Genomic DNA, 24,693 nt, shown 5'->3' with positions numbered 1-24,693 from the left:
ATCCACTACTCTATTTCTAAAAAAATGTTTACCTATCTCGCGCCTAAATCTAACTTTATCTGATTTAAAACCATTGCTACGAGTTCGCTCCAGGTTGGATAATCTGAGCACCTTTGTTATATCACCTTCGTTTAGCCCTGACTTCCATTTATACACCTCGATCATATCGCCCCTCACTCTGTGTCACTTTTGTAAACAAGCATCGCCTGGACGCTACAAGAGTTTCTTTTTCGTGTTGATCTTCTTTAACAGGACCACATCTCACTAAAGTGGTTAATGCTGCCATAGAAACACACAATGAAGCCATCTCCAACTGAGCTCAAACTAGTTGTACGAGTGAGGCGCCTGGCCAATGGTTCCTTTCGCCAGTGTGACCAGTGTGCGGGTCGTACCGTTGACTTATTGCCTGTGGATGAAATGTTATCGTGGATTTATTGCGCGGAAAACTGTAGTGTGACAGTAGCTTTAGCTAGGCTGCTAGGGGGTCTGAGGCAAGCGGTAGCTCCCTCAGCGGGGTCCGGGGCGAGCGGTAGCCCCCACAGCGGGGTCCGGGGTAAAATAGTTAACTACTTGGAGTGCTTTCTATGATCATAGATTCCTATTAGATAAGTTTTTTTTCGGTTATTGGGTTGTAGCGAAATCTCTTAATATCTTGTACATAATTGCGTAGTATGTCATCTTGTAGAGTTCCCTAAAGTTGAGACTGTGAAGCCTTTACTGATAATAATAACCTTTGTAGATAAAGACGTAATGAATATGGGTAGGAGGTGAGTGGTTAAGAACTATGCTAACGGATCTTGAGGGACTATAAGAAGAAAACCTCGGTGACTGGGGGAAGGGGCACTAGCAGATTAGTAAATATCTTGTCATCTTGTTGGGGAGTGAGTAGCTTTCTCATTTTGGATTGTCATATTTTCCAGATGCTTTTGAGAAGTTGGAAAGAGTTTTCTCACTAGCTCATTGGATGATAAGATCGTAATAGTCACAACGACTTTCTACCGATAACTTAACTCTTATTTTATTTTCTTTCAGGATTTCTTTGCTTGTGAGTGATGTCAGGCTCACCTCACATAAGGAGAGAATGAATCGTCAGTGTGAGGAGAAAACAATTGTAACGAGGTAAGGACTCATACCACAACATAGCACTGGTGAAGAACAAAGACTCTTCCCTGAATACTGAATTTGAAGCTCATTTCTACATATGAAGGACGTCTACCCGTACTGATAGTGGCTGTTCTCAATAATCACGTACAGTTCGTTGCTCGTTAATCTGTTACCGGAAACACTGAACATTCTAAAATGACAAGCAGTAGAAAAGAAATGTTTGTATTTAAGTCACAGGCTACAGTCAATATCATAATAATGTGTTGTAATGATACTTAAAAAGTGTAAGTGCCACACTCTTCTATATAACTGTATACGTCATACATATTTCTTCCTATAAATATCAAAACTGGAAAGACAAATACCTTGATAAATAACAATAGGAACAGATTTTAAATAAAGAATTTAAAATAAAACAAGACATACAAGCATGGAGATGGAGAGTTGGCGTTTCTTGCCTCTGGCTGCTTATCTCATTCTAGGTAAGTTATATTCTATTTGTCTCATCTTTATTTAACATATCACATATTTAATATTAATAACAGTATATATATATATATATATATATATATATATATATATATATATATATATATATATATATATATATATATATATATATATATATATATATATATATATATATATATACAATTTAATTATTATATGGGTCTTTTGTTACGGGATTATTAACTACCACTTTGCTGTCCTTCGGAATAAAATATGACGATCATCCAGCTATGGTAAAATTATATGAGTTATTAAGGATGTCACCTTCGTTGGTGAGCTCTGGGGTGACTAGAGAGGCCGATACGCGACCGGCAGAGTCGTCCACAGATGTTTGCTCATGGGGACGCTGCATCTAGTGCGGGAGGGGCGGCAACATCTTTCCGGCGTTGACGCTTATCTGCCTCGGTTTGCAGTCGGGCTAGCTCGAAAGTATTGACACCTTATCGTGTGGTGCTCCTCCAAGCATTACGGTGTGGAATGAACGTCTCCCAGGTGAGGGGGTCGATTTAGCACTTTTTCGGGTTTGTCTTAAGACTATCCTTATACCTTTTCAGTTGCCCGCCAGCATTACGTTTACTATTCGTTAAGTGACTGTAAGGTAGTTGCTTTGGCAGTCCACTGTCGTCCATGCAAGTAACATGGCCAGTCCAACCTAGTTGTTCATGGAAAATGGTAATTAATGAGGGTAACTCAGATAAAAATATAGTAAGAGTTGTTGGAAATGTGACTGTAAAGTGAGGAAAGTTTGGAAGCGTGGCCGATTACTTATTTAACTGTTAATATGTTCTTAGGGGAAAGCCTCTAACTATCACTTCCAAGTACAGCTATTTATTAGTTAACTCAATGGCATGGACACATTAATTGATCAATATATTTGTTACCAGACACTGACTCCCGGACACAAACATGAAATGGATACACTTCCCACCGTAAGTAACTCACCCTATGGATAGCTCTGACAATGACTCACGTGTGACCTGAGGGAGGCCCAGCGGCTGGGGAAGCTGTTGCCGAGTGCTGGACTCTGTCTCCTGTGGGAGACTCTGTTACCTGGTGATTCGGTGCTGAGGAGGGAAGTCCCCCTCCCGACCTCCACTTGTGACAAGTGTGACTCCGTCCGCCTCTTAGTTCTGTCTCTCCCTGTCGGCACCGGGAAGGAGCTGTCAGCCCCTTCTATTGGAGGTATCAGGCAGGAAGATGTCGTCACTAATTAACACTAATATGGGTGTGTCGAGACAGCTGTGTTTGATGAGGTGCGTGGTGCAGGCTGGAGTGTAGTTTCTTGTGTTAACACGGTCATGACGCCGGTTTGACTAATCACGCAGTGGTGAGAACTCTGCATCATTATGAACGTGACCTTTGCTGGGTCAGGTCTAAATCTCACTCTAACTACGAAGGGTGGGTCAACTTACCAGTATGTACACCTGCGCATTTACTTATTCTTATATGTGCTGTTCTTCTCTGGGCTGTAAGCTATGGTATGATAAACAATCATTACAGTAGCCTCGATGCTCATACAGTTGGTGTCAATGAGAATACTGGCATTTGTTCTCTTGTCTTCCCAGCGAACTCGGAAGATGGAACATAGACTACGTTGATAAAAGTTTTCAAGTGCCCTGAGGTGCCTCCTGTATGTAACCCAAGTCTTACTGCTACATAGAAGGATGGGGAGAACCACTGCTTGATATACGTGCAACTTTGTGAATATTTTTAGCTACCTACGGCTGAAGACATGGGTATGGAGTCTGCCAAAGGCACGAGATGCACATCTGATCCGATGTTGAATCTTTTCATCGATGTCCACGGTGGTGGACAGGTGGGAGCCGAGATACCGAAAGTGGGTAACATTAGAGAGGGTAGTACCATTAAGCTGAATGGATGGTGGAGGTGTGTCTGAACCAGGGGCAGGCTGAAAGAGAATCTGAGTTTTATGTACATTCACCTCAAGGCCTAAGTGTGCATCAACATCTGCGTAGGTGTTCAGGATCTCCTGTAGGTCGCGTTCAGTGTGAGCGACAAAGGTGAGGTCGTTTGCATACTGAAGTTCAATAATGGAAGCTGCGGACACCTTTGTTCCTGCCTGAAGTCGTCTTATGTTGAAAAGACCGTTCAACCGGTACTCGATTTCCAACCCGCCGGCTAAATTGGCACTGGCACGAGTAAGGAAGGCAGCCAAGAAAATGGAAACAAGTTGGTGCCAGTACACATCCTAGTTTTAGCCCTGTTTGAATGGGGAGAACTCAGACTGGGTGCCATTGTGCAAGACACTGCCGTTCATGCCATCGTGTAGTTGCCTCACAATGACAATGAATTTTGGTGGGCAGCCTAAACGGCTAAGGGTCCGTCAGAGGGCTTCCCTGTTGACCCAGGCGAAGGCCTTGGTTAGGTTAATGAATGCCATGTACAAGTCATGGCACTGTTCTCTGCACTTTTCCTGTATCTGGCAGGCAACAAAGATCATGTCCGTGGTGCTATGTGATGGTCTAAAGCCACATTGAGATTCAGGGAGGAAGTTTTCCGCCATAGGAAGAAGTTTGTTTAGGACTCGGGCGATAATCTTGTCAGCTATGAACAGCAGCGAGATCCCATGGTAGTTGCCACAGTCTGACCGGTCTCCCTTGTTCTTATAATATTGACGATGGAGGCGTCTTTATGAGCTTGGGGAATTTCCTCCTTTTCCCATATATTCTCCAGGAGAGAGTGGAGACGGCTGGTAAGCAGAGGTCCTCCTCCTTTATACACCTCAACTGGGATTCAATCAGGCCCTGGGGTGTTGTTATTTATCATCTGTTTGATGGCAGTAGCTACTTCATCCAGGGATGGAGGATAGCTGAGGTGGGTCAGCTATGGATGCTGAGGGACCTGCTGGGTAGTCAGGACATCCACATTGGTTTTTCGATTGAACAGCGTTTGGTAGTGCTCTTTCCAATGCTGAAGGATGCCTTCTTCATCGTTAATTAGGGAGTTCCCATCTGATGATCAGAGGGGGCTGTGCCATGAGTGATTGGCCCATAAAATGTTTTAGTGGAATTAAAAAGGGTGCACATCTTGTGTTGATCCGCAAGTTTTGGCATTTCACATGCTTTATTTTTAAACCAGCCGTTCTTTAGATTGCGAAGTTCACGCTGGGCCGCCGCTTTCTTCTTGCAGTAGGTATCAGCTTTGGTTCGAGACCAAGGGTTGTTCTGCCAGTCAGTTAAAGCAGCACGTTCATCACTGATGAGTACATTAATTTCTGGGTCATTTTCCAGTGTTGGGGCGTTTGCACTGATGAAGAAGGCATGATGTAAGTGATTAAGTGGGACTTGGAGCCTCATGAGGCACAAATTACTTCTGTAGGTAGAACACCCTGTTCCTGTTTTGGAAGTAATTGAAATCACAGCCATTGTACAAGGGAGATATCTTTGAAATAAATTGAAATTCAAGTGGATAATGGCGAGGGTCTATACCGAGCTGTGATTGGTTGATCCAAAATCATACCCACCAATCAACGTCCAAAGAACAACTGCGCATACGTAATGCAGCATTGTAACCAACAAACAAACACACAGGAGCTCTCTGGGACGGTGATAACATAAACAAGAACTTAGAAAAAATACGATGATTTTCCAACAATTTATTGGGATTTTCTCGGAAACTAATCATTTACAGAAGCATTACTACAGAAGAAACGAATTTTAGAATTGTCTAAATTTACTGATTCCAAAACATAAAATCCTAAAATTTACTGGATGACCGAAACGATAATAATATCCACTTCATTTATGGTAAAATCCACTTGTACTGACGACAGCCATATGAATAAACAAGTAAATGAAAGTATATAAGATTCGATTGTCTCGTCACTGGTTGATCGGCGTTTCACAGCAAAGTTCGGGGGCTCTTAGACGGATAAGAGAAGTAGTAATAGCCTTAGCGTTACAGATGAGCCGATATGTAGATTGGACAAATGGAGGGCTCGTAGATACACCCAATGGAGACGTAGTACAGCACTGTAGAGATGATCAGTCAGCCGAATACTGTATGGGTTTATAAAGTAAGCTTGGCAGGTGAGGGAGTGAAACCACGCTCCTCGGACTGTGCGGGATTCATATAACCTCGTATGGGCGTGGCTTGTGGATGACGTTATTATTCCTTCCTAATAGATTATTGGTCGAATCTCCCCGCCACGACGATCACCTGATGTGCAGAGGATAGATGGGAAGGGGTTTTGAGAGGCGGGTAGAACTTCACGACTGAGTGGCTCCTTCTTAGGGGAAGGTTTCATATGCTATTTGAACTTTCGCCGACGATATAAATCAGGCTTTCTTGAGATCCAGTAAGAAGTGCGGGGTCGTAGAACAGATCTTGCGTGAACTATTTTCAAACATATTGGAAGGCATATGACTGTGATAATAACACGATACAATATTACTTTAATAACCTGTTACAGTAGGAACAAGGAAGTAAATGGAAAATATCAGTAAGAATTATGTGTATATAATGGTTATGGATAGCTGAATGTGGTGGTTGTATGATTATTGATTAACTACCCTGTTCGGACGGAACGGACCAAGTGTTCGTGGATGCGAATCATCAAGTGTCTTTCTGTTTTACCTATATACTGTAAGGTGTCCTACAGCAGGCACACGTAAATTGATAAACAGCTGAGGATTGCAAGTGTGTGGGTATGGTGTGTTAGTTTTTCATTTTTTTATTTTTAATGGAACTCTGGGTTTTGAAGACTAGTGTAAGAGAAATTTGTGGATAGAATTCATTGAGAAGTTTCTTAAGTGTGTGTGTGTGTGTGTGTGTGTTGCCTAGGATGTGTAGTGTTATCAAGGGTATGTAGTGTTATCCTAGGCGTATATGTAGCATTTTGCATTATAGTTTACGAAGAGGTGTGAAGACTCAGTAGTAGTTCACTCTCCCAGGAACGGTGGTTGGCAAGGCAGGAGCTGGTACGGGGCTCTACATGGGGCCATACTTCCCGAGTCATCAGCCCAGGAACATCACAGTTCACCAGGAAGCTATCGCCTACCTTCCCTGTACAGTGAATCAGCTAGGAGACAAGTCGGTGAGTCACTCTTGATCTCTACGTAACTCAGAATTCAGTGCAATTTTAGATATCTACCATATTTTCACTCTCTCCCTGTATACTGTATATGTGCTTGAGTTTGTGTTCCACGCTGAATAGGTTTAGTTGTCAGAGTAAAACTTTAACATATAATTGTCGTTTATGCCAAATAAATAGATTTTTTCTGTTAATTGCTTCAATTTATGATAATCAGTTCATGAAAGGTAAAAAAAAAAACATACCTAAACCATATTTAGTAAGGTTAGGTTACGTCAGGTTAGTTCACGCACAGTAGTACTCATGATATTTCCTTATTGTTTTATCATGACTATCTACATGACCGTTTACATATTAAGATATGTCTGATTTTCGAATAGGAACAAATCACGTTAAATGGGGATGATTGTCCGCTGAAGGCGTATAACACAGCTGTCAGTTTGTCCGATGTGGTACCTTTATCGCTTTTGTTAGTATAAATTTTTTTAAATTTATTCATATATAGGAACATTTGATTATTTTAATACACACACCATACTACTATTTTTTTTCTTAAAAATTGGCCTCCAGCCTCCCCCAATAGCCACACCTTCGCCGCTTTGTTGGAATATATTAAAATCCCGCATCTGCAACTGTTTGCCTTTCTTGGACTTTATTAGTAAATCATTCGTTCCTCTTTTCCCGAACATTGTGCTGGACCACAGCTCTTCTACAGGAGTAATTTGGAGTGTAGGTGTTACAGGTGTAAGTTGGGGTGTGGGTATTGCAGGTATAATGTGTGGTGTGAGTGTTACATGTGTAAATTAGTGTTACAGGTGTAAGTTTGGGTATGGGTGATTGCAGGTATAATTTGGAGTTTGGGTGATATAAATCTAAGTTGGGGTATTGGGTTGAAGGTTTAAGTAAGGGTGTGGGTGTACCTAGTCGTAGTTGGGTGTGGGTCTTGCATTGTAAACGTAAGGTGGAATATGGATGTTGCAAATGTGGGTATTGGATATATGAGTGTTGCAGATATAGGTTAGGTGTAGGTGTTGCAGGTTATAAGATGGGTGTGAGTGTTGCAGGTGTATGATGGGGTATGGGTGTTGTGTGCTAGAGTATTGTATAGATAAGATACGAGCTGGTGTAAAATGAGTGAGCGTGTTTCAGGTATCGTGGGTGAGACAGAGGGATGCAGATATCTTAACAGTTGACCGCTATACATTTGTGAGGGACGACAGACTTACAGTACACTTCACGCCGGACACCTCCACCTGGACGCTGGTCATCAAGTATGTACAGGAGCGTGATGCTGGTGCCTACGAGTGTCAGATCTCTACCGAGCCCAAGATGGCCATGCTCGTCCACCTCAATGTCATAGGTGAGAACTTGGTTATATATCAGCTGGTATTGATTGATATTGATTGATGAAGATTTTTATTTTGTTTACATGCATACAGGTAATTTAGTTTATTTTAGATTAATCAATACTTTTGTACAATATTTCTTCATTCATTTTTTTTATACATTCTTCCTTGTAAAGTGTTTTTCTGAATACATTACTTCTTCTTATCTATTTTTTTTTGACGAGAGATGAAATTGTTCAGACGGTAATGCTACCGTACTTTTATCAGTGGCCAACCGCTCACATTTTAATAATCTTTCTTTGATTGAAAATTGGAAAGTGGTAGAGTAAATAAGGTTAGTTGAAGGGCTATTCATTACACGAGTGCCTCTTTAATTCCCCAATGGTTCCTCTTGTGGTCAGTCTTCCTTCCCTACCCCACCCCAAGCCTTCCTCACCCTTGCCTCCCTTCCTCTCGTCTTTGTCTGAGACCTCCCCTCACTCCATCACCCCTTCATCAGATATATTAACCCAACTGTTACAATAAGTTGACCTCTTGTTTTTAAGTTTTCCTTTGTTTGTTATAAGTCAGCTTGCCTATTGTAAGTAATATCAGAGTTATAGCCGTTGGTAAGTTTGCCCAATTGCTGCACATTAAGCTTTGCTCCTCAAAATGCGTTAAGGGATTTGGGAAAAAATTCGCAACAAGCTGATTTTTACAGGAAGCGCTCCTTTAACACCATAAATACACATATTAAACGCCATCACATATTATTGCTTTGCTTACTTCAAAATTCAAGACGGCCGCCACAAATCACTGCTGCGTAAAATCTCTCATCACATTGGATCTGGGTGACCTAGGGAAATGGTGTTGGTATGTACTGTAGGTGTAGGTTTTTAGGTATGGGGAATCAAATAAAAATGTCAAATTCAATGTAAGTCAACTCTTTATTAGTCTGAATACACACTCGAATCAAAAACACTCCCAAGAGGAGACAAAGTCTGATACAATAATGTAATAAATCTCATCGAGTAATCGCTCTAACATGCTAAAGATTATTATATTCATGACAAACAATGAATAATGGACTGTGTGAAACATGGTGATGAACAAAGGTAACGAGGATATGCAGAGTAGTATCAGCTATGTCAACAAACATGAATGACAATACATACACAATATATATAAATGTGGTTCAGTTGTTTCCAATTAAATTACTTAAATTTAAATTACACCTCAATTCCATAAAACTAGTTTAGCGAAAGACAACCCCAATACTCGACACAAAAGGTTATAATGAAAGTGGAGAGTAATTTGGTAAGCATTAAGTTTAGGTTTCTACACTATGGATCACATAACACTTTCACAGGTTTGCCCATTGCATTGGCTGTACATAGTTATGCAGTTAAACCTGCTTTTCTCAACCACACACTTTCCCACATCCAGTCTTACCCTCACAAAATACTATTTAGCACTTTCTTTAGAGCTACAACCTTGTCAGTCGGAGTAGGGTCGATACTTGAGACTGTATTTTCCCACTCTGTCACAGTCTCAACTCAGGTCACTCCTGATTGTGGATTACTTAAGCGGGGGATTGGAGAGAACACTATCAGGGTGTGGTGTTTGTGTACACTTCTGTTGTGTCTCTCTATAACATGTTCCTAAAAGCGATCCATATTTTTATACTTAAGTGTTTGACTTCTCCTGCACACTTAAGGGGCTACTAGACAGCTTACACCTCTTCAGTGTACAATCAGTCATATTCTACAATCACTCATGATCTCTAAACAACTGTAGCTAACTTTCCCTTCACTCTAAAGGTTCAAGTGGCGACAGGACCATCTGCTACAATGCCATCAATGGTTATAAAGCCATAACTAACTCTCATCTCTAACAGGTGGTGACAATGTCATGTCCCACAATCACAGTTTACTTTCCTGGCCCTTTTAAAGTACAACTGGTGGTGGCATTATCATCTACCATAACCACAACTTTCTCTTCTGACCCTCTATAGCACTGATGCAGGTTGTGACAGTAGCATCTCCCACAGTGCCACAAGTTGAGGTAAAGGGGGCGTCGGATAAGTACGTGAGGAGCGGGTCTACGGCCAGGCTAGAGTGTAAGGTGAGCTCCACGGTGCAGCTGCCAGACTACATCTTCTGGTACCATTTGGGGGAACGTCTGCTTGAGTACGACAACCCGAGGGTAAAGATGACGGTATCCAGGCGGGGCGGCCAAGGCAGTGAGATGAGCATCATTTCCACGCTCATCATCTCCAACGCCGAGCCCTCTGATGCTGGCAACTACACCTGTCTGCCCTCCAACCTCCATTCAGCTACCACTCTCCTCCATGTCTTGAATGGTCAGTATCTCCCATCCTAACTCACCACACACCTGCCTTCCACCACCCTCCCTCACGTCTTGAATGTCTATTCGATCACCACACACCTTCCCTCTATCATCCTCATTCACGTCCTCAGTATTCTGCACGTCTCCATACTCGTCTTATATTTCAAGCTCATTGCATCTTACTATACATACCAAGTCGTGCCACCTGGGATACTTGCATGCCTCTCTGTACTCTGAGCAACATTACCGAGAGTTCACTACAGTATATCAATGCCACTCGTACAATTCGTACTTTCTGTCACTTAAATGTGCTTGTATTTAGTTCATCTGTGGGTCATCTATTTAGTTCACCCTAAATTCTCTTGTCAACACAGGCGTCTTCAATAAATCGAAATGTTTCATCATACTTAACTTTTAATCGTAGGAAACAAATAATGTTGTTGGGAGAAAATTCAATCATAACCAAAATTAATAATTCTAGAAATAACTTTTAGACCAAAATCTCGCGTGAAACTATACATTATATTATTCTTGTATAAGTCGTGTTTGTATACAGTAAATGGATTTGAACTGCATAGTCTGTAAGTCTTAATCTTGTTTACAACGAGTGGGATGGAGAGTTTACACGTTTTGAAATATATTATTGGGTTTAAATTCATACATTTCAACCTTGATGATATACTGTTCATATTATGTTCATCAAAAAAGAAGAACGGTCAATGTAAATATTATTCGAAATTCCGAAATCCTTTCTAGTTGTGAACTTTTATTGGACTACCTTTAAAAATAAGAGTTGGTCGCACAGACGAGTAAAGGGTCAAAAGTGCCATGTGGAGATGAAACTTGAAGAGAGTGATCGTTGGGATAAGGAAATAAACAGATATATATCAGGTGTCTACCGTGTTCAGCAATATCTAGAAATCCGCGTGGGAATGTTGATCAGTTGTGAAGGGTTAAATGAGGTGGTCATTGTGATAGAGTTTGTCAACTATATTATGTTGTGGATGCCGAAATATCTAAACATTATTATGGGTGCGTTAGGAAAAGCGAACTACACGACAGAAGTATTTGGCATCTTTAGTAGCGGAGAGTGTGTAAAGGAGAAGTCAGAGGAGAGGAAAAGTTAGAGATTAGATTGAAGACATTCCTAGACTTTACATAAACCGAGACCACCGCCAGTGAGATGACAGAAATTAGTTTGGCAATTTGAGTATTTAAAAGATACATTAAATCCAGTTTAATTGATTATCTGTAGACGGGAATGTGGAGCTCCAGCAATGGATATTACGATACTTTATTGTAAAACCATCATTTTGTTGGCTGTGTGATGGGAATGCGGTGGATGGACAATTGTGCATGGAATAGTAAATCCATATAAATATTTTTTTATGTATATTTATATTATGAAAAAAAGTCAGTAAAGATTACACTTAACATTTCGTGTTGCGAGTAGTAACATAGAGAAGTGATGGCGTGTTGGTGTGTGCCTATGATGATGTGGGAGATGTAGACCTATTGGCGGTAAGAGTGTAACTATGACCTTTGGGCGGCTGGGGAAGTGATCAGTAAGCCAGGGAACATGAAATATACCGCACAGAAACTAAAAGTATTGGCATATTGGCGCAAAAATTCATTATTCTCAAAACGTTTTATGCACTGATCTCGAATAGGCCTTAACCCTAGCTCAGAGCACTGAAGTAAGGGTAAGCCTTCCTGTCATGACAGTAGTACTTCCCTGGGTGGCTACTGTTTATAACCTATACTGTGCTTGCTATATTAGGGTTAGAAAGCAAGGTAGACAAAACTGTAGGCTGTAACGGGGATGCGACCATACCTTCTTCTATCAATACTGTGAGGGACTTACCTATATTATTGCATCATACTACGTGGCCCACTGTGCTTGGGTGCGGCGAGGTATTTCATCATCCACCAGAAGTCATGGGTGCAGTCGTGACCTGTCCAGGGGTGTAGGTGTGCATGACCCAGTAGTGCCTCACACTTAAGTTGCCAGGTAGCAATTTTGTGTTAGTCCATTTGTTGTTGCTTATGTATCAATATTATAACATTTAGTTTAGCCGATATTATCCCCTCCCTGTGATATGTAAGATTGTAAATTAAATGATGCTCATCTGGCATGCACCGATGGACAGAGCTTACTGAGCGGCCGAGTGACCACTCCTGCCAGAATCCAGGTCTTTCCCTTTCTGTCTTGTTACCAGCCTCTTTCTTTTTTTATGCTAGATGTCTGGTTGAGACATGTGGCTTAAGAACTTGGATGGTGGTGGCCGAGCGATGTATTACCTGTCAAACAGACAGAAATACTTACATATATGAGGGTTACATACATTATGTTTACATCATATCATCACCCACGGTAACTAGCCTATGAGCCATGAGTAATCATCAACTGGACATGTGAGTGTCTTCCACTGAGTGCCCTTAGCTTGACTGCTGGATCAACAATAACTATCCTGCTTCTACCCAGTCTGTCTCTTGTCTCTCACCCACGCAAGATGTGTTTTCAACAAAACACGTTACACATAAGCTTCACCCTTTATCAACGCTCACAGTGTTAGTTGCGGTGATATCTTAGTTATTGTGCAATAGTTTATTTTCTTAATAAATGGAGAAAAGACCATTTAGGTCTTGAAAACTATACCCATAAGCAATTATCTATGTTACTTCTAGTGTACCTTTAATACTGACTCGATAAAAATCTTCATCAGTGATTACAACAGGTAAATGGAAGGTAACACCAGAAGGTAACAGCTGATATTGTTTCTTCTACCAATGTGAATCTGTGCAGCGTCTCCGAATGGGTAGGGAGAAATTAGGTCAAATTCAATAGTAATAAAACAGTATTTACCAATTACACTTTTCAAAATAAATGATCTCCCACCAATCACATTTCAGGATGCAACCATTTTGCCAAATTCTGAAATAGACTTGCTACGCCTCACCATTTCCTCTAATATGTCATGGAAGCCACACATCCACAACATTGCTAAAGCTGCCTCCTGAAAGCTGGGAATGCTGTACAGATGCCGTAGCTACTTCACTCCTGAGCAGTTGCTTCAAGTTTATAAGGGATTCTTAACTTGAGTACTGCTCTCATATCTGGGGTGGCTCTTCTTCTGTCCAACTGTTAGATAGGGTGGAATCAAAGGCAGTTCATCTTTTTCACTCTTCTCCTTTAGTCAATAATATCTCTTCCCTTTCTCTTCGCCGCAAGAAAATGCCGTGGGCTTGTAACACTCGTCTTGCCCGCCGTGCCCACCGTTTTTCTGTGGATGTCGGTCACCTAGAATAACCCGTTATAGTACATCCTTCTTTCCTCACACAGCCAAACTGTGGAATGCTCTGCCTTCTTCTGTGTTTCCATACTCATACAGTCTGTCTCACCTCAAAAAGCTGGTTTTCTGGCATCTTCGTGGTGTAGATTAATGTAATCTTTTTCTCCTCTAGTTTTTATTTTTCACTATTTTTTTTTTCGCCCCCAGGCCCCATTATGGGTCGATGACCTGTGCCCGGGTGGGCTATTCACTATAAAAAATATCACTATAATTACAATTATTAATAGTAGTATAGTATTAGTAGTGGTAGTAGTAGTTGTAGTATTAGTATTATTAGTAATAGTATTATTTATATTAGTATTAGTATTATTTGTAGTACTAGTAGTATAATATTTATTTATTTTTGTCTTTTAATCGTTATTGTTATTGCTATTGTTGTTATTGATATTTATACACAGAGGAGCAGCCGGCGGCGATGCACACTGGGTCAGCGATAATGAGGGAACCTCCTGGAGCGCTGGGCGTTCTTTTGGTGGTGGCTGTGACCCTCGTGTTTGTACACACCCACCACCACCACGATACAACAACCACCCATCACCACCACGGTGCTATTACCACCCATCACAATCAAGGTGCTACCACCTCCCATGAATACCACGATGCTATCACCACCCACGATCACCACTGTGCTATTACCACCAACGATCACTACGGTGCTACAGCACCCACGATTACCACGGTGCAGTTACCACCAATGACTACCTCGGTGCTGCCACCGCCACCACAATCCACGACCAGCAAGATGCAACTACCACCAACCACAGCCGCTATGATACCCCCTCCTACTACACAGCCACCAACCACAACCACCATGTTGCCACCACCGACGGCTTCTCTATGGCCACCACAGACGACCATCCCATAAACATGGTGTGGGTAAAAGAGAGAAGCAGGTGGTTGTAACTGTTGTACGTCAAACATGTTTCTTACATCCAATGTTTCCCAAGCCAAGATTATTCACCCTGCGCCACCTTCACTCACCACTAGTCCAAGCTCACATAACCCTTGTCTATATTTTTCACCTCACCTTCCCCGACTATAGTCACAGTACACAACACCACAACTAGTCCTTAACAAAATACATCTCTTATTCACTAACATTAAACTTATACAACACAACTGTTTCACAATGCTCTTATACTGCATAACACCACTCATCCACATTATACATTTACACAACACCATTACTCCACACTAACACACACACTTCACTGGTCCACACAAACACACACACTTCACTGGTCCACACTAACACACACACTTCACTGGTCCACACTAACACACACACACACTTCACTGGTCCACACTAACACACACACACACTTCACTGGTCCACACAAACACACACACTTCGCTGGTCCACACAAACACACACACTTCACACATGGTCCACACTCAACACACACACACACTTCACTGGTCCACACAAACACACACACTTCACTGGTCCACACTAACACACACACTTCACTGGTCCACACTAACACACACACACACACTTCACTGGTCCACACAAACACACACACACACTTCACTGGTCCACACTACCCTCACACTAATACATACTAACATACGCTACATTCTCACACTGATAATGCGATTTAGGTTTATCGTCAGTTTTGTACTTGTGTTAGTTATGCTCAAACAATGAATTGATGCTTCCAGAAGTCAAAATATTTAATCGTTTATGTACTGTAAAAATCTGCAGGTGAAGATTAAGGATATCATTCTTATTTATCATATTGAATTTAATGAGAATGTGCAAAGGAAACTCTTGAGCTCTTTATTTCCTCTTCACTTTTATGAACGTTATTTGATTCTGTGTTTAGCATGACAGAACAATTACTGACCATAGTTGCAGAGCACGAATAATGTATTTTTCCTCAGTAACAGCCAGCATTTTTGTTTAACGATAATGACACTCCAGCAGAAACTTTGCATAAAAATCGTACAAAATGTCATTATATTCATTGTGATAAAGAGTTTCTATTACACAGTCTCATGGGACCTTTCTCTTTTCTTGTGTTGAGATTCTGAAGGTAAACTGTACGTTGGCGGACTATATTTTCAATACTTATGTTAACATATGAATAGTATTAATAAGATAAACGTGTGATCGTACTGGAACATTATACAAAAGCATTTAGCAAATGTTTCAAAATGTTTTACAACCTTTTGTATCCATGTGTGTTGTCAGCCCAAGAATTCTACGTTAGATTTACTGAACCCAATACAAGTCAATGTAAAGTTTGTGTACATAAATGTGGGAATGAATGGAAATGTTGTTTTTAGTTTTATTAATTCCCAAACAAAACCAAAAAGACAGGTACTGCTGGAACCTCTACATCTTCCTGCGTATGTATGTGATATATGGGACTTGTGGACGTATTCCTGGAGACCTTCACGTATTGCTGTTTATTTACTGTTTATTTCTTCTGCTTTAATTCTTTGTTCTTATTCTTTTCCACTTATTTTCCTTCTTTTAATCAATCATATTCCTTCTTTCTTTATTACGCTTTCTGCTGCTATTATTTTTTTTAATGTGTACACGGAGGGGGATAAGGAGGTAAGAAGGAGAGACTGAGGAGATGTGTGAGGGTCCTGGTTAATAAATGCGCCCACGACCTCATGCGCTCTGAGCCTGCTGATATACCCACCACAAATTCCAATACTTCTCAAAATAGTGATTCGTAGATCTCAGGTTGACACTGAATAGCATAATAAATATCAACCCAAATCGAAACGGTGGAACATACTGAAATCCAATAAGGCCGCCACAGTAACCTCCTGAATGTTGTCACTATTTCAGCTGCTCAGGATGCTAGAGCCGTTAACTTCAATGTTTCATCTCAATATTCAGGTGAGTAACTGATTCATTTATCCCTATACGGGAAAAAATAGCTTGTCATTTCAAATCTGAATTCCAATATGACTTTCATAGTGAAGTTACATTGATCTTCTTTCAATTGAGTTTAGTCATTCTAGTAATATCGCACATCACGTTATATTTTATTTATCCTTAATCTTGGTGACAAAAACACACATAATAACTACAATTTACCCAATCAACGTGCAATAAACTCACATAATGCACAAGTGGCAAACTGCTTCACCCAAGGAAGATTAATATTACGGATATCGTGCAAAATATGCAGTCAGATAATTATGAACTGTTAAAATTTTGTATAGCATGTATATCAGAAGGAATCAGTAATTATATATTACTAAGACTTATGAATAATCCAAAAGCATATAAGCGTTAAGTCTAAAAAAAATGCATTATTCAGTAAGCTGGATTATCAAAACATGGCATTGGGATAGACCAACATGTTAGAGAACACTGCAATCCAACCTCCTGCATCCACAACGACGAGTGTCATATTTACTTTACAGGTATAATTTATTACATCCAGAAGGTAGACTATAACTGGCTGTAAATCTGTGGCGACAAGACCATCTTATAGTCATGTATCATCCATCCCCATTCCTCTGTAGGTAAATCTCTCTCTCGGACCATTGCTGATCTTGTTGGTAAACACGAAGGTTGTGATATTGGGCAGCAGCAGATATTGGAGACAGGTTCTGTGGCTTTACACGCGTTTTACTTGAGGATACCAATTGGTGGAAGAGTCTTAATCTGATTTTGTCTAGAGTATCTCCAGGTTCACCATGATACAAGAATATGAATGCGTTTTCCCCAGCCTTGATTATATCACAGCGATCTGCTTCTATAGACTTGCTTCGGAAGTACATACTGGATTTAGTTCGTTTCAGGGCAGTAGGTTTGCCAACACCAAACAAGCGAGACGTGGCGCCACACCCCAGTGGTAGGGTGTTAGTGTCATTCTGGGGGTGGACGTGGGCACATGGGCCAGGTGAACTGGCCAAGATCAATGGCCATTTCACTGGTGAGCAGTATGTAGTCATCCTGGAGCAAGTGCTAATTCCTATGGCAGTTCCAGCCCCCCCATACTATCAGGCTGGTTCATGACAACAGTCCCATTCATACCAGCAACATAGTGAAGAACTACCTCCAGGATCACCCTGAAATTGAGGTCATCGACTGGCCAACACTAGGATGTGATATTAATCCGATTGAACATATTTGGGCCATGATGAAACGTGATTGGGATAATGGGGAGCAGCGAACCTGTGCAGCAATAGAGGCCAAAGCTTACGACGTGTGGCAGAGTATACGTCGACGACCAGGGGTGTGCCTGAAGCTCGTCGACTCCATCCCTAATTGCTTTGATGAAGTCCTGAATGCAATGGGTGGCTGGACCAAATACTAAGATGTGTGTATTGGTGTATTGTTTGGATACAATTAATATATATTAACTCACCTACAGTGTTATCTTAAATCCATGTCCTTAATGATGTCTTAAACTATATCGCATGAAAATTCATAACAAAGTAACTTAAGAGCCACAAATTATGTATTGTGTGGTATACAATGATCTGTATGACACGTCGTGGAATGTGTTGTCTTGTAACACAATATAATTATATAGTTACAATTGCTACCATCATTGAAATGCTCATGTTGTTCAGCACACAATATTAACGGTAACTGAGCACACTCCAAAATATATGAAACTTGCATATTGTGGTGGGGTGTTTAGACACTGGAACTTGGAAGAATTGGAACAGTCACCTAGATTAAGTCTGAATACTATTTTACAATACTGATAACTTTTTCACTCCACTCTTTTTAACATAAGTATATAATTTTATTATATTGCATATTATCACAAATATTTATTAAGCAAAGGATGGGTGGAATATAAATAAATATTACCATAATCTCTTTGTCGGAATAACAACAAAATTGTGACTTGGTCGCTGAGTAAAACTAGCTGACCAAGGCCCTTCACCCTGATCCTTGCATATTTCACTTTTATCCTTAATATATTCCATTTTTAAAGTATCATTGTGACCTGAGCGGCAATAAGCACCCAGGGCACTGCACCTGTTCCATGAATTCGTAACCATAAAGAAACAACTGTAAAACAAAACGTAGTTAAAAAGGCAGCTTGAAATTATGGTCGTATAAATATTAAATAAACCTGCCTCTCATCCAGGCCCCCCCTCCTCTATACCCCACCCAACACACTACAGTGGGCGACATCTGTTGGCCGACCATAGCATTTCCCCCAGCTGTTTCGAAACTTCAGACTCAAGGCAATTCGAACCCTCACTGTGGCTGGGTAGTGGACACGACTTTGGTGCACGATAGTACAGGGTATTTTCAAGTAACCTGTCTTTTATTTTAAGCATTTCCTTCCACAAAGCATCAGCCAGTGGAGGCTTGTCAGCTTCTAGTAGTACATGATTTGAACTGAAAAGAATTGGAGGGTAGCTGCAAAGCTCATAGTGGAACACTGGGTCCAGTTCACCAGTGTTTGTGCCAGCTGTGACTAGTCGCTAAAACAGCAGTTAAGGATCAATTGATACAGACTGGGAACCAACACGTACAATAGAATTCTTCGCCGTGCTAATGGCCTGACTTTTTCTATCCATCTTGGCCTGATGGAATTTCGGTGTATGCCATTTGGACTGAAAACTGCATGCGAGAGGTAATTTTTTGATTAAAAAACACTGACTATTATTTTGACATTGTTTTAGTTCGTAATTCAAATTGGAATGAGCAATTGTAAAGATATCAAAGAATTATGCAAAAGATTACGAAAACCTCAACTGAATGGTGTTCCCAAGAAATGTCTTTACTTATTAAATAAATTAATGATTTAGGATTTTTCTTTGGGAAAAAAATGACTCCTTACAAGAGAATAAATTAAATGCAGTAATCAACATGCCTCTACCAAACAACAAAAAACTGCTTACTTCATTCCAAAGTTCAACCTCACTGTATAGTAAATTTATTCCAAATTTCCCTGATAGATTAGTATGCTAAGGAAATGTAGTAGTAATGTAAAAGTACTAGATTTGAGATCAGAATAGTTTGATTGTTGGTTTATTTTTAAAGAACAAACTGTCAAATAAACCAATTTTATATTTCCCTGATAACACCAAAGATTTCTACTTCTACCTCAAAATTGTTGCTTCAGATGTTTGTTTAGGTGCTGTTTTACATCAGATGTTTGAAATGATTCTTATGCCAATGTAACATGCCAACAAGTCTCTCCTCAGTTGGAAAATATGTAAGTGGCAATAGAGAAAGAATACTTCAGTATTTCAGTATTTTCTGGGCAATTGATAAGTATAATAAATACTTGTACGAAAGAGAATTTGTCCATCTGACAGGGCATCAACCTCTAACATTTAAGACACATGAAGAACGGTGGTGGTAGACTTAGTTCTTCAAAATTGATTACAACAAAGGTAATGATAATATTGCTGCTGATTTCCTAAGCCACACTGACCTGTAATTACCTAAAATTCCCTTCATTTAACTTGTTCTGGGGGGGGTGGGGGCATTGTAAAGAGTTTATATACCAGTTCAATGACTGATATTAACTGTGTTGTTTGGTTTTTTCTCTCTATCAAAAGCAGGTGTTGTTCATGCATAATTTGTATTGCATGTGACAGTGCAGGGTGTCATCATATGGTAGGTCACTTAGCTCCCTACCTCTGATGGTCACCTGTGGGTATCATATATTGCAGAATATCACGTGTTTTAGGGCCTCTTGGTGTTATAAGTATTCTGTGTTGTGTAGTCCATAATTATGTCGTTCGTTAATTACTGTGTTTGTACAATTATATAATGTGTTGTATTTGTGAATTATACCAAGCTATTAGTGTGTTGACCGAGGCTACTATGATATATATGTTAGGCTCAAAGAGCGAAAACTAACCACAATGCATTGTGCTTGTTTGGAAAATAACCAGAAAGCGAAATGTTGCTACAGATTAAGTTAGGTTACGTTACGTTTGTTTGGGTTGAGTTTGATTAGGTTAGGTTAGGTTAGGTTAGGTTAGGTTGTATCCATTGGGTAAAACCCAAGATGCAAAATTTCGTTTTTTTTTTTTTTTTTTTGGGGGGGGGTTCTTTTGAAAACATCCACAACGCGTTGTGGTCGTTTTCGGTTTTTTAGCCCAATATATATATATACATTCAGAAAAGACAAAATAAAATATTGTTGCACCATTTTATTCATGAAATTAAGTTGGTGTGGACTGCAGCATCCTAACTTTGTGCGCCAGTAAGCCTGCTAGGATGCACCTCAGCCCTAGCCTCTGTCCTGTTCCTCCTGTGTTCCATATCAAATAGCTGTGTCGTTTGGGAGGATAACGCCTGTACTCTGTTGAAGTGTAAGTCCCCACACTTCACGTCTAGTGGCCAAGCACTCAACATGTGTGGTTATAACAGTAGCTTCACGTCGATTATATCAGTATAGATACATGTAAATAAGATAATTGTATTTTTTATATATGTTCATATTCTTAATTAATATCTGTGTTAAAAGTAAGAATGATCCACCTCACAGGAACATTTAAAAGAACCATAAGGCTTTAACATCCAAACATTCGATGGTCACTTAACACCCGGACAATGATGGAACAACATTCTAACTTTCCTCCTCACCTTGCAGCCTCTCCGTTCCTTTTCTTTCGGCTGATAAATAGATAAAACAATAAACACAGTCCGTTATTTTCCAGAGAATTTATATTCGGAATATAATCTTTGAACCGAATAAGTAGAACTGAAATATTATTTATTTATACATTTACAGCAATGGAAAATATAAACCAAAAGCGGCACTTAGCAGCCGTATATATTTAATCAATCGAATGTAAATATTGGGATCCACACGGGAGGATGGCAGCTTCGTTCAGTGCTGTGGAGATTACTCTAATTAGCGCTGGTGATAGAAGATGCCCTGATGTTTATTGAGAACCGAGGCGTCACAACTAATTTACCAGCATATAGATCCTTGTTTCAAGTGTGTAAATTTATTTGTAGATATTAGTTTAAATTCACCTGCCTGCACATAATAAGAAATATGGAGCATTAAATAACTTTTTTTTTTTCCTATTACAGCATATTCGTGTGCTCGTTTGTCTTCCCCTGAATAAATTTGATAGCTCTACCGTGGTCTAACAGGTACTGCTAGTTGTATATACAGTATTTCTTTAGACATTTTCCGTTATGTTTTCGTTGAAATTATTAAGGGTTAAATGTTGAGGTTATCTTATTCAATTGTTGATAATTTATATATTCTTGTTGTCCGCTTAAAAGTGGGTTAACATAATTTAGACTAACACAACTTACATTTATCTAACACATTAGCAATTAAAAAAACTGACTACCCTCCCAGCCACACAGGGACCTGGGAGGGCTCACTAACTCCACCACAGTAATAAGAAAACAAAACTAAACACGAAGTAAGAAGTGTAACAAGCAGCACCATGTAAATAAACCACCACAAAGGTCTGACGACACGAGGAGCAAAACAAAGATAAATAAACAATAAATAAGACAAGTGATCGCAGGCACCTTCATGCCCAGTGAAAGTTTGAACACTCGTGCTTGGCTAGCGTACATCGAATGAGGGTGCGCCGAGTCCGTAGAGTTGCATCGTTTTCCATCGTAAATAAAATTGTTAATTAATGCCTTCCTAAAGAAACCATCGACATGGGACCAGGTTTGTTCCACTCTACGAACTTTTTGCGATTTTTCCACCAAGTTTGATGAAAAACGATTGTGCCGTTTCGGCTGCCCAGAACAGACAGACAGACAGACAGACAGACAGACAGACACACGGCTAGTCTTATAGTATATTAGATAGGACGAACACATATAACTTTGTCACGTCTTTGCTCAATAAATTTAACTTGGAGAATATCTCTTTCCATTTCCCTTCCTAACTAAAACATTAACCTAAAAACGGGTCTCCAGTAACAGATAGATGGTGGTGGTGGTGGTGGTGGTGGTGGTGGTGGTGGTGTGGTGGTGGTGGTGGGTGGTGGTGGTGGTGGTGGGTGGTGGGTGGTGGTGGTGGTGGTGGTGGTGGTGGGTGGTGGTGTGGTGGTGGTGGTGGTGGTGGTGGTGGTGGTGGTGGTGGTTGGTGGTTGGTGGTGGTGGTGGTGGTGGTGGTGGTGGTGGGTGGTGGTGGTTGGTGGTGGTTGGTGGTGGTGGTTGGTGGTGGTGGTGGTGGTGGTGGTGGTTGGTGTGGTGGTGGTGGTGGGTGGTGGTGGTGTTGGTTGGTGTGGTGGTGGTGGTGGTTGGTGGTGGTGGTGGTGTGTGGTGGTGGTGGTGGTGGTGGTGGTGGTGGTGGTGGTGGGTGGTGGTTGGTGGTGGTGGTGGTGGTGGTGGTGGTGGTGGTGGTGGTGGTGGTGGTGGGGTGGTGTGGTGGTGGTGGTGTGGTGGTGGTGGTGGGTGGTGGTGGTGACTCAAATGAAATACAACAATAAATATTGACTAACGACTGCGGGATGTTCTGTGTGCATATTGATATACCATAAGCTGGAAAAAAGACGAGGGTAGATTTTCCAATATCAGGTTAGCAATATTGTGAATTGCTTTATAACATGGTATTTGCGCATTAGCGATGTTGGCATATCGCATTTTTTTATCAAATGAAGTTTTTTGTGCTTGGAGTTTCATGAAATATTTCTCAATGGTATTTTTACCGAGATGCAAAGGCCCTAAAGTGATACCTATGTCCGCTTGGATAAATTAATCTGATTTTCATTGCTGAAGGACTAGACCAGAGCAGATCGAGGGGAAACGGGATTCACCTTTAAAGTTTTCAAGCTGTCCTTCCAGTGTTTGCTATCTTTGATGGAAGGACTTACCTGCCTTGGTACTGTATGCATATTGGGGATATGACGAAGTTTCCAGATGCTGCACCAGACTTTCACAAATGTTTCGTTGATGGAAAGTTTGCTATTAAAAGAGCCCTAGCAGGTGGGGAGGATATGTGGTTGGAACAAACAATCAACCGCTTACAGAAAAGCAATATATGCATCATTGGCAATTTTTGAAAAGAGCAATTTGTAGCACTGTAGGAAATGCTTGCAGATAATAGCTTAAACATTGAACTATTAGGATCTAAACCAAACAACTCTGAGGTGATAGTAAACCATGAATTGAAAAAGCTGAAACAATGCAACACGAGAATTAAAGCTGCACAACATTTGAACACATATTATGCCTGGAGAAGTAAGAATCCAAATCTTTACTCTGCATATTTTGTGCAGTAAGATTTGTGTTCATGACTTGAGATTTTTTTTAATTTATTTCCAACAAGTACCTGTATATGTTAAGTACTGTACTATACATATGGTGATAGTATAATTTGAAATGTCCTTCCCTGCAAGCAATTATATTTATACGGTGTAGAAATATATTGACATTCAAAAGAGATTGTTAGAGAGGACTACAAAAAATTTACCCCAAAAGGAAAAAAAAAACAGAGCTGAACTTACCTTTTATTTCACTGATTTTAAATAACTTTAGTTTTATGGTGACTCTTGAATTATTTTTCTAATCGTGGAGTGAGTGTGGTTCATTTTATGTGTCTTAACCTGTGATGATTCATTGTCCGGTGTTCCCTTCACCCTCACTCGGTCCAACCACGTATCCCCGAAGATAAAAACTTGGGATATTAATATTTATCATTACACTAAATTCACGCTTTACCAATACTGAGATATGACATTTTTTTTATACGAAATATGCCATTATGGGGATCAAACGAAAGCTCCGGACTTATTTATGAATACGAATTTAGGAAATAGCTACATACAGTAGGTGTAAAATGATTAGTGCAGATAAAAACAATCTAGTTTGTAATTGGTAAATTCTGCTGTTGTGCATGGAAAATAAATTTATAATCTATTTAAATTCATTTAAATATAAATTATTATATTATTATTATTATTATTACTATTATTATCACTATTATTAATATCATTACGAAAAATTGTTACTATTACTATTATTTATTTATGATCATTAATTATTATTATTATCATTATAATTCTTATTATTCTTATTATTGTGTTTAGGAGGTTTGCACAAATTGTTGAAACT

General features: G+C 40.1%; 1 protein-coding gene across 2 annotated transcripts; it reads left to right on the top strand.

Moving 5' to 3' along the window:
• Positions 1-482: 482 nt before the first annotated feature.
• LOC121860317 (zwei Ig domain protein zig-8-like) lies at positions 483-14,936 on the top strand. 2 transcript variants are annotated; one of them, XM_042357386.1, is made up of 5 exons: positions 483-1,586; positions 6,528-6,670; positions 7,817-8,027; positions 10,043-10,354; positions 14,093-14,936. In XM_042357386.1, exons 1-5 carry the CDS (start codon positions 1,535-1,537, stop codon positions 14,557-14,559), a joined length of 1,185 nt encoding a protein of 394 aa, XP_042213320.1. In that variant the 5' UTR covers positions 483-1,534; the 3' UTR covers positions 14,560-14,936. The 2 variants fall into 2 exon arrangements, with proteins under 2 accessions (XP_042213320.1, XP_042213321.1); XM_042357387.1 differs by having other exon boundaries at positions 484-1,586; positions 6,515-6,670.
• Positions 14,937-24,693: the final 9,757 nt, after the last annotated feature.

Source organism: Homarus americanus, unplaced genomic scaffold (assembly GCF_018991925.1).
Source record: "Homarus americanus isolate GMGI-L3 unplaced genomic scaffold, GMGI_Hamer_2.0 scaffold46622, whole genome shotgun sequence".
In the NCBI taxonomy this organism is placed as follows: Eukaryota; Metazoa; Arthropoda; class Malacostraca; order Decapoda; family Nephropidae; genus Homarus; species Homarus americanus.
The sequence above is the reverse complement of the archived record's forward strand: the minus strand, read 5'-3'. Positions and strand labels throughout refer to the sequence as shown.

Bases quoted from the DNA above. Each gene is read 5' to 3' on its own strand.
- LOC121860317 (XM_042357386.1), top strand. From the start codon at position 1,535: ATGGAGATGGAGAGTTGGCGTTTCTTGCCTCTGGCTGCTTATCTCATT. The intron at 6,671-7,816 runs GTGAGTCACTCT...AGCGTGTTTCAG, and splicing joins ATCAGCTAGGAGACAAGTCG to GTATCGTGGGTGAGACAGAG. The intron at 8,028-10,042 runs GTGAGAACTTGG...CATCTCCCACAG, and splicing joins CGTCCACCTCAATGTCATAG to TGCCACAAGTTGAGGTAAAG.